This window comes from Odontesthes bonariensis, chromosome 23, assembly GCF_027942865.1.
Source record: "Odontesthes bonariensis isolate fOdoBon6 chromosome 23, fOdoBon6.hap1, whole genome shotgun sequence".
Taxonomy (NCBI): Eukaryota; Metazoa; Chordata; class Actinopteri; order Atheriniformes; family Atherinopsidae; genus Odontesthes; species Odontesthes bonariensis.
Genome location: NC_134528.1, coordinates 17,430,112 through 17,441,000, shown reverse-complemented (window position 1 = coordinate 17,441,000; position 10,889 = coordinate 17,430,112). Strand labels below are relative to the sequence as shown.

Here is a 10,889-nt window from a genome sequence, read left to right as displayed (position 1 = left end):
AATGTCACAAGCCATCTCTGGTTGCGTCCTGTTCTTTTTATAGCCGGGCAGCTGAAATGTGAGGGGTCACAATGGGAGGATAAATACAAGGGCCAGCAGGCTGGAGGGGTGTCGCAGACGAAGGCTGGATCATCTCCCCCTCTCTCTCACTTCTCAGCTCTCCTCTTAACCTCAAAAGGTAAAATAACATCAATCTTAATGGACAACTTTGATACAACTGCAACACTTTAAATTGACTTTTTGACTGCTTGCTGAACATTTTGTTCATAGAAAGGCATGAGGTGCATGACTGAGTAGAGGTAAAAGTTCACAAATAGCTTTAGCATAGCTTTAACAGGTGTGGTTAGTTGTATGTGAGACTATCACGAAATGTGAATGCCACAAGTAACCCAGAGGCTCATCGATGATTGTGAGTTCTTGCTGTGCTCATATACTGAAGCAACATTTAAATGTTTTCAAAATGCATCCACTAATTATTAATGAATTGCTTCAATTTCATTGAAATGCTCCCTCTGTGCTTCATGAGTTCATCATTTTCTTATGCTACTCACTAATTGAGATGCCACTGTGCATCACAGGACCATAGAGATTTTCTAGGGTTAGCAGCAGTGTGGTTGATGAGGAAACAGTAGTTTGACTAAACTCTAATCTAAAGTGTCTGAGCTTGTCTGGGCTGTCTGCTTGTTAATCACCCTGCAGAGTGTAATGGGTCCTGAACAGTTGGGTGCTTTTCAGTCATTCTTGTTGAGAGGCCTCATGCAAAGCACATGTACACAGTGTATATTTAGTACAACCTATTGATAGTGTAGGCGCAGACATGAAGAGAGTGGGAGTGGGGTGTGAAGGAAGGGGGCAGTGAGTTGGCAGTGGAAATGTCACAGATAAGAGGCTAGAAAATGGATAGGTCATCCACATGCTTGTCATGACTTCTCATGTGTGGTCAGATACACGGAGGGTGGAGCAGAGGAGAGCCAAAAAAACACAGACACTAGACACGAGAGCCATAACATATTGTTGCTAAGATGTACCACCAACATATAAAGAACTGCTGCAATTATAGCTGCAACAGCTGCAGTTTCACGTTCAGCATGTCAGAAAGTCCGATTTTTTTTTATCAGACAGCAGACAGGCAGGAAATCGATTGAGCCTTACTCTCTTTTTCACCACTTCCGTTACACATTCAACCTAATGTTCTGTCATGCTTTCATCAAAAACTTTCTCATACATTCACAAGTAGAACCACAGCCTCATAAGTTAAACACCGCACCTTTGCAATTCAGCTGAACTTTTTTCTTTTGCTTCTGTGAAAGTTGAGCCCTACATGTTTTCTGAGAGCAACTGTTGTCTTGTACTTCCCAGTCAGGATGCCTCACGCATACCCCTTCCTCACTCCTGAGCAGAAGAAGGAGCTCAGTGATATTGCTCTGAAGATTGTTGCTCCCGGCAAGGGAATCCTTGCTGCAGATGAGTCCACTGGTAAGTTTGTCATTCAGGAAAGTCGACGCCCTTCTGAAAGGAAAATTCAATGTCAAACTTGTACTACTGTCTACAAAACATTTATAACACAGGGCTATTATATATATCTAAGACAGGACCAATGTGTATTTGTTACTCATTGGCATCCACAGAGATGGAATAGGGGGTAAAAGTTGATCCACAGCTGATAGGCCTTTGATCTAGCAGCAGAGGCAGCCCAGGAAGTAAAGTGGCACTGTGGTCACTCAGGTGATTCTATGACAATGTATTGCTGTTTGTGCTGTTGACCACATTGTAATGTGGTATTGAGCTTAATCATGATGTCTTCTTGTGGCGATATGGTCCAACTGCTGTGTGAAAAGGGTGGTTGAGCAGCTGTCTTACACTCCACCTCTTTTTGACCAGTCAGCTGACCAGTATCAGAAAACTGGGCCTTTGAGAAGGAGGACACTATAGAAACAGGAGCAAAAACAGTGTTTCAGAAGGAAGATGACAACAGATGCTTCAACAATATACAGTATAAGAAAAAAAAAATTTTTCTCTGTTTTTAAACGTCTGAGTATGTAATCCTGTTCTAGCGGAAAGAAAATCATAGACACTTAGATTAAGATATGCCATCTTTAAATGTACATTCTTCAGAAATCTCCCTGCAACACCAGTACTGTTGAAGGCATGATGCAGTGTTTTCATTGGTCCAATGTTTTCATGTCCCACAGGCAGTGTGGCCAAGCGCTTCCAGAGCATCAATGCTGAGAACACTGAGGAGAACAGGAGGCTGTACCGCCAGCTCCTCTTCACCGCTGACGACCGCATAACACCTTGTATTGGTGGCGTCATCCTCTTCCATGAGACCATGTACCAGAAGACTGATGATGGAAAGACCTTCCCACAGTACCTCAAAGAAAGAGGCATGGTGGTGGGCATCAAGGTCGACAAAGGTGTCGTCCCCCTGGCCGGAACCAATGGCGAGACAACTACCCAGGGTCAGCAAAGAACAAATTTTGACCCATTGGGATGAAAGCACCAGCAACTGTTTCAGCCTTTGTTGGCTAATCTAGTATGTCTCATTCCTATAACAGGTCTTGATGGACTGTATGAGCGTTGTGCCCAGTACAAGAAAGATGGTGCTGATTTCGCCAAGTGGCGTTGTGTTCTGAAGATCACCCCCACCACTCCCTCACGTCTGGCCATCATCGAGAACGCCAATGTCCTGGCTCGCTATGCCAGCATCTGCCAGATGGTGAGACACAACAGTTAAATCCTGAAATCAATTTGCAATCTTTACAGATTTTACCAGAGTTTTAAAAGATTCATATGTATATAAGTTACACACTGGCCTTACAATTAGGACTAAACTAAGATAATTATAATGTTTAGACCTATAAAGTCTCTGTTGTGACTTAAAAAATACAAAACTATCAAAGTAAGTGTGTTCAGTTACACCACTAAAATGCTAAGAAATTAAGACATAATATTTACATCTCCACAGCCACTCCTACAAATTTGTTCATGTTATAAGCCTGCCTTTCTTGTCCCCGTCTTATTCAGCATGGCATCGTCCCCATTGTGGAGCCTGAGATTCTTCCTGATGGTGACCACGACCTGAAGCGTACTCAGTACGTTACTGAGAAGGTCCTCGCTGCCATGTACAAGGCCCTGTCTGACCACCATGTATACCTGGAGGGAACCCTGCTCAAACCCAACATGGTTACTGCTGGACACTCCTGCTCACACAAATACAGCAACCAGGAGATTGCCATGTCAACTGTTACTGCCCTGCGCCGCACTGTGCCTCCCGCAGTCCCTGGTAAGTTGAATGTACACGTTTCTCTATACACATTGAAATCTTTCCTGAATTGTCTACATTAAGCTTATTTCCTGTGCAGGAATCACCTTCCTGTCTGGTGGCCAGAGTGAGGAGGAGGCCTCCATCAACCTGAATGCCATGAACCAGTGCCCTCTGAAGAGGCCCTGGGCCGTGACCTTCTCATATGGTCGTGCCCTGCAGGCCTCCGCCCTGAAAGCCTGGGGCGGCAAGAAGGAGAATGGAAAGGCAGCCCAGGAAGAGTTCATCAAGAGAGCTCTGGTACATTTGAATGTTAATGAAATGTCATTATTAGAAGTGAAATTTTAAACTTTTCAATAACAGTGCCCCATCGTGCATTCAGTAATGTTATCCTTTTCTCCTCTTATAGGCCAACAGTCAGGCCTGCGTGGGCAAATATGTTTCTTCCGGAAGCAGCGGTGCTGGTGGAGAGTCCCTGTTTGTGGCTAATCATGCTTATTAAGTATGGATACCCTTCCCCACCTTCTACTCACCATTACTGCACCACAATGGAAAAGAGCATGTCCTCTAAGGCAGTGTCTACAAGTAACAAAAACAGCATTAACAACTTTTACAACACCTTAGCAGAAAGCAAAAGTGAAAGATAAGAAAAACTTTGCTTCCAGTGGTTGCCGAAAAATGTTCTGCCTCCATTCCCATGACATTTATGTTTAAACACTGTTTTTTAAAGGTGAAGATTCCCACTCTGTTTTTACGCAACTTAAACTATTTTCCTTGGTCTGTTTCCACCAAGTGCAGTATAAAAGCTACACTAGTACCATGGAATAAAGTGTTTACCCAAAAATGCAGTTTTACTTCCTTTGTGGTGTTACTTTGTACTTTAGTTCTTATTACATATTTTAAGGTCACATGAAACTACGGTTTTCAAATAGAAACATTATCAGTAAATACATAAATAAAAGAAACAATAGGAGTTCCATAGTTTTATTAAAGGCAAAATTATTTAATTGTTACAGGACTTAATATGAAAGCTAAAGATATAGATAGTATCCAAAATATAGGGTTTCTGTTGTGGTAACTTTTTAAAGTTTTTTTGGTGTACCTCCAAGAGTTCTGACCTCAGATTCATTTTCGAATCGCCCTCACGCCTACAAATATCGCTCCAATGCCATTATGTACTGTCATAATATAGGCACGCATGTTGGGATTCATAAAATGTTTTCATATTTCATCTAGGGCTGACCGTTTGCTCTCAGAGCCCCTCAGAGCAAAGTGATGTCGGGGCTCAAAGACCTCAAATCCCCATTTTAATTAATCCAATTCTCGGAATCTCAGCAGCTCCTGCAGCCCTTCTTTCTCTCATCCGTGCTTTCACTGTGAATGTGCTACAGATCTGAAACGCGGGAATATTGAAGTCCAAAGGCGTCCCTCGCTCATTCTGCGAGAATTTTTTCCGTAGCTCTTACAGTTTCCAAATGGGAAGCATCTGTTCGTAGAGGTTTTTTGGCTCTGAGAAGCCCGAGTCTCATATAATTAGTGTAGCCAGCTGGGGCACCTTAACTGTCAGTTAAATGAGGGAGATTAATTACCATAGAAACAAGGCTATTAGTGGCCCAGCCGGTCCATTTCTGATTTAAAGGGACAGTTCGCCGCTTTAAAGGGACAGTTCGCCTCTTTAAAGGGACAGTTCGCCGCTTTAAAGGGACAGTTCGTGTCTTTAAAGGGACAGTTCGCCGCTTTAAAGGGACAGTTCGCCTCTTTAAAGAGACAGTTCGCCACTTTAAGAAGAAGCATCCATGTCATCCTTTGATGCCGTTTAGGCTTGAATGCTTCTTCTCTAGGCCTTGCGAACCATTCCTGAGCAGCCGTGATTGGTTGAGCGATACGCACACTTTGGCAGGCCCCTTCTAAATTTCTTCAGAAATTTTCTAGTTTATTTATAAGCTATATTTATTCTTCCGTCCACATTAATGCGGGCCCGCACATCCCAACAATATATATATATCAAAACGACCGGCTCGATGAGTTTTCGCGACTATTACTTTTATTGAAGATTGGAGTTACTGTGGCAGCCGAGCAGACTAAGTTAAGCTCAAATGGTTTTCAGTGTGATCCAACAACGCCACTCCAGGAATTTCACCCAGAGAATTATTAAGTTTAGGTTCAAGGACACACAGGTTCAATATACAATGAATGAGAAGACGTAGTTCGATGTTTATACAAAAAGATATAGTTTTTATTATAATCGTTGTCTTTTTATAATATGATTTAAAAACATTCATACAGAAAAATGAAAGAAGACCTAAACAGTGCTGAGCGTGACTGGGGAAACAGGGGCTAGTGAGAAGGGGGGCAGAATCCTAACTAAAATATATAAAGAAACAACAAACCAACTTAAAGGCACCAAAATGTGAGAACTCAAATCCCAAAGGAACACAGCAAAAAGAAAGGGGGAAGACCACCACCCGGACCACCAGCACCCAGCCACCAGACGCCAGCACTGAGAAGGAGAAACAAATCTTAGTAATGGTCAATTTAGTAACTGAAAAAGAAATAAACAAAACCAAAATACAAATGTACTCCAAAAGAAAACAATATACAAATTATCTTAAAGTAGCTAACGGAAACTAACAAAGAAAACAAAACAGAGACTAAGGGAGTGTAACCTCAAAATCAATTAAAACTGCCAGAGACCCTCTGTGCGTCAGGCACAGCGCTCAGACCGCCGTCCGTCGGCGCCGGGCGCAGCCGTTAAGGCTGAAGCACTAGGCGATTACAACATTAAAACAGGGAATCCCAAGCAAGACCTTTTTCAGGCAATACTTATCGGCGATAGATAAAAACCCCGAGCAGGTTGGACGAACTGTCAGTCAGTAAAGCAGGATCAAAAGCTCCGTGCAGAGCAGCAGGATAAAAGCTCCGTGCAGAGCAGCAGTGTCTCCAGCCTACCGGTCAGTGCGACCAGAATTACAACGGCATCTTATGATGACACGCACCGACACACGCTCCGGAGGAGGAGAGGAGGACGACCCAGGCGGCAGTCCACCTGTTAACACCGCGAGGGGAGACAGCACCCCGAGAGCCACTGGAGCCAGGGATGCATAACGGCCACAACTTGTCGAGAAAATGACCCCTAACCCGGTAGCAGACAATTCAATGGAAGCAGACAGGGAAAGCAGGAGGGAGGGCTCCTTTTATACTGCCACTCCTCTGATTGAATAATTGACAGCATGCCTACAGGCTGTTGCAGCTCTTGGTGTTTAAACCAAGCGCACCTCTCCAGCATCCCCAGCAGTTCTGCATGAACTGATTGCTGATGGGGGCGAGGCTAATTTTACAAATGTTTGTCAGTTGTGTTTTGATGTCTCTCGGTGAAAGCAAAGTAAAAACTCAGGAAAAAGAAAACCTGTTTGTGTTTCTTGAAATCCAACTTATGTCATGCAACATTTTGGTGCCGAAACCCGGGACAAAGGGGAATGAAGAGATGAAAAGTCTCAAAGAGATGTATGACAAGAAAGACAAAAGTAAAGAAGAATGGCTGACCGTCTAAAGAAGAAAAGAACTTCAGTCCGTGCGTCCACAACCAAGATCATCAGCAAGGTAGATGATGAACTCAGTAAGTTGTTGATGAAAGAGGAATGTTTGGATAAACTTGATGAAGAAATTGAAGAGGGAACAAAGACGGATGACTTGGAGGATGAAGTTACAAAAGCCATGGAATATAAGGAACACATAACTCGGAGGAAAACAAAATTAAGGAGAGCGCTCAGGAGAGTACAAGGAGATGCAGTATCTATGACTTTTTCTGAAGCAGGTGTTATGCGGCAAAACGTAAAACTGCCCAAACTTGTTATTGAAAAATATTCAGGGGATAGTAGCCTCTGGCAGTATTTTTGGGGACAGTTTGAGACGGCTGTGCATCACAATCCCAGTTTGACAAAGATGGACAAGTTCAGTTACCTGCGGTCATATCTTACAGGAGCAGCTGCTAATGTGGTCGCAGGACTGCCACTGACCGAAGCCAATTATGATAACGCCATACAACTGCTACAAAAAAGGTTTGGCCGAAAAGATCTTGTTATCAATGCACACATGACAAAGCTTCTTAATCTTAATCCTGTGAAAAATGCTAGTGATATAAAAGCACTTCGATATTTGTACGATAACTGTGAAATACAGATACGTAGTTTGGCTGCTATTGGAGTTGTTTCTGACACCTATGGCAGTTTACTGTGCCCCATTCTGATGAAACTGATACCAGAGCAAATGACGCTGGAGTTTAGCCGAAAAAAAGATGAGGATGATGTCTGGAAGGTTGAGGAACTGATGGATTTCATTCAAAAAGAAGTGGACAGCCGGGAGCGCACAGCTAACATGACCCAGAGTGCAAAACAGCAAACCGGTAAGGAACAAGAAAAGGAGAGTTACAGTACCTGGGAAATGCGCAAAAAGCCAAATATGATGACAGCTTCTGCTCTTTATGCTTCAAGTCAAGACAGACAAATTTGTTTCTTTTGTGAAAAGTCGGATCATATGTCTAAACGTTGTAATGAAATGTCTGTGCCTGAAAAAAGAGAAAAGCTGAGGAAACAAGGCAGATGCTTTGTGTGTTTTGGAACTCGACATGTTGCCAAGGACTGTCGCACTAAAGGTATTTCTTGTGAAAATTGCCATAGACGTCACCACAAAGCTCTTTGCTCCTATTATGGAAATGAAATGACAAACAAAATTGAGACAACTGATACTGTGATTTCTGTTTCACCCTCTGAATCAAAGCGAGAGACAGTTTTACTCCAAACTGCAACTGTTTGGATAGAGACCCTAGTGAAAAGACAACTGACCCGCTGCCTTTTGGACGGAGGGAGTCAGCGCAGCTTTGTGCGCCAAGATATCTCTCGAGCACTTAATCTTCCTAAAATAGGTGAAGAGACTCTTAGATTACACACGTTTGGCTCTAGTGAACCAAAGCATGTAACTTGTAATAAAGTAAAGCTAACATTGAGTAACATACGAAATGGCCAACGTTTAGAAATAGATGTCCTAGAAACACCTCGTTTGTGCACTTCTATCATGAAAGTTGCGACAGAAGAATTACGCAGAGATCTGGAGTGCAAAGGCATGCAACTTGCTGACACAGCTGTAAGTGGAATGGAAACACAGGAACTTGGAGTGTTGATTGGAGGTGATCATTATTGGAAAGTTGTTTCTGGAAAATTAGAACGCCTCTCTGAACAACTAGTTGCATTAGAAAGCAAATTTGGCTGGCTTATCCAAGGTACAGTATCCATGCTGAACGTAACTTCTGATCAAAACATCACAGACATTGAAACACTGCATGTGAGTGTTGGGCTGGAAGAACAAATCAATCACACACTGCGCTCCTTCTGGGAAACTGAATCCATCGGGATTGCAACAGAACGAGAAATAAAGAAATGTGATGAGGACACGATGCAGTGGTTTGAAAAGTCTGTTCAGTTCACTGAAGGAAGATACCAGGTGAGCTTACCTTGGAAAAATGGAAATGATAACTTACCTTCCAATTATGATGTAGCCAAAAGACGATTTGATCAGCTCATTAAGAAATTTCAAAATGATGTGCCACTTTTCGATAAATATCAAGGAGTAATTCAAGATTATGTAAACCAAGGCATTGTAGAATGTGTGGAGAACATTGTTTCTGACAATCCTGTCTATTATCTTCCACACAGGGCCGTCATTAATGAGGAGCGTTTAACCACTAAACTGCGAGTAGTCTTTGACGCATCCTCCCATGCCACAGGCTGTTTATCGTTAAATAACTGCTTAATATCTGGCCCTAATTTGAATCCTGAGTTACTGAGTATCCTGTTAAAGTTCCGGCTCCATAGAGTAGCATTTATGGCTGACATTACGAAAGCTTTTTTGCAGATCTCCATCAGAGAGCAAGATAGAGATGTATTAAGATTTCTTTGGACTGATAGCTTACCTAAAACACATGAAAAACTAAACATCAGTATTATGCGAATCACCAGAGTCCCATTTGGAGCTTCACCCAGTCCTTTTCTATTAGCTGCAACCATAAGGCATCATGTGAAAAAATACCAACAAGCATATCCTGAGGTCATATCTATTCTCGACAAGTGTCTGTATGTGGATGACCTGATTTGCAGTGTACCGAGCGAAGAGGAAGCAATCAGTGTGTCAATGCAAGCCAAAGCTATCTTAAAAGATGCTCACATGAATCTTTGCAAATGGAGCTCAAACTCTGAAGAACTGAAAACCCTGTGGAAGGAAAAAATGGAAGACACAGTAAGTGGAAATGTTGAAGTGAAAAACACTATGCTAAAAGTTCTTGGATTAACATGGAGAACTGAACAAGACGACTTCATCTTTGATTTAAGAAATCTGATTGATTTTTTTAAAGGATAAGTGTGATACTAAAAGAGGAGTGTTACAAGCAGCATCCCGCATATTTGATCCGGTGGGATTTCTTTCCCCTTTTACCATCCGAGTGAAATGTCTTTTTCAAAAAATGTGGGAACGTGGACTTGAATGGGACAATGAGCTGCCTGAAGATCTGGAAAAGCTATGGCATAAATGGTGCGAGGAGCTGCCCGACATCTCAAATATTAAAATCGTCAGATGTTATCATGCAGCGCTTTTGAAGCAGGATGCACCTGTGAATCTAGAAGTGCATGTCTTCAGTGATGCCAGTGAAAGTGCTTATTGTGCAGCTGCCTATCTACGCATCATTCCAGAAGATGGTGAGTGCATTGTAACCCTTATAACTTCCAAAACAAGAGTATCACCACTTAAAAAAGTTACGTTACCCAGACTTGAGTTACTTGGCGCTCTCATTGGAGCTAGACTTAGTAACTATATCATCACACACTTGGATATGGACAAGAGCCAAGTGAATCTGTGGACTGACTCAATGATAACTTTGCATTGGATCAAGAGTTCTGCTAAACAGTGGAAACCCTTTGTGGAAAATCGAGTTCGAGAAATACAGAGTTAAACATAAAGTGAAATCTGCCCAACAGATTTACGCTCCTTTACCTGAGTCTCGCATTAAAGAAGCTCCTCCCTTTGAGAACACAGGTGTGGATTTTGCCGGACCCCTGTACTGTAAGTCACAAGACAAAGTTTATATTGCTCTTTTCACCTGTGCAGTAACTCGTGCTATTCATTTGGAGTTAGTGTCTGATATGACAACAGAAAAATTCCTATTAGCTTTTAGACGTTTTGTGTCACGAAGAGGACTTTGTAAAACAATATATTCAGACAATGCAAAGACTTTTAAAAGAGCTAATGTGGAACTAAGTCTGCTATGGGATTCTCTGTCATCTAAAGAAGTCCAGGAATTCTTTGCAGGAAAGCGCATCTCCTGGAAGTTCATAATGGAAAGAGCCGCTTGGTGGGGCGGAATGTGGGAGAGACTGGTTCGCTCTGTGAAAACCTGCTTACGTAAAGTGATTGGTAAGGCATCATTGCATTATGAAGAAATTGAAACCATTCTGACTGAAGTGGAAGCTGTGGTTAATTCTCGTCCCATCACTTTTACTCACACAAGCAGTGAAGAACCTGTCCCACTAACTCCTTCTCATTTTTTGATTGGTCAGCGTCTGACAGCGCTCCCCCCTGCTGT

At 42.5% G+C, this 10,889-nt stretch overlaps 1 protein-coding gene across 1 annotated transcript; it reads left to right on the top strand.

Moving 5' to 3' along the window:
* Positions 1 to 69: 69 nt before the first annotated feature.
* aldoab (aldolase a, fructose-bisphosphate, b) lies at positions 70 to 4,106 on the top strand. Its single transcript, XM_075457121.1, has 7 exons — positions 70 to 178; positions 1,360 to 1,476; positions 2,193 to 2,459; positions 2,556 to 2,716; positions 3,025 to 3,283; positions 3,363 to 3,562; positions 3,672 to 4,106. The coding sequence occupies exons 2-7, from the start codon at positions 1,365 to 1,367 to the stop codon at positions 3,762 to 3,764; spliced, it is 1,092 nt and encodes a 363-aa protein (XP_075313236.1). The 5' UTR covers positions 70 to 178; positions 1,360 to 1,364; the 3' UTR covers positions 3,765 to 4,106.
* The last annotated feature ends 6,783 nt before the right edge of the window (positions 4,107 to 10,889 follow it).

Bases quoted from the DNA above. Each gene is read 5' to 3' on its own strand.
- aldoab (XM_075457121.1), top strand. From the start codon at position 1,365: ATGCCTCACGCATACCCCTTCCTCACTCCTGAGCAGAAGAAGGAGCTC. The intron at 2,717-3,024 runs GTGAGACACAAC...CGTCTTATTCAG, and splicing joins ATGCCAGCATCTGCCAGATG to CATGGCATCGTCCCCATTGT. The intron at 3,284-3,362 runs GTAAGTTGAATG...TTTCCTGTGCAG, and splicing joins TGTGCCTCCCGCAGTCCCTG to GAATCACCTTCCTGTCTGGT.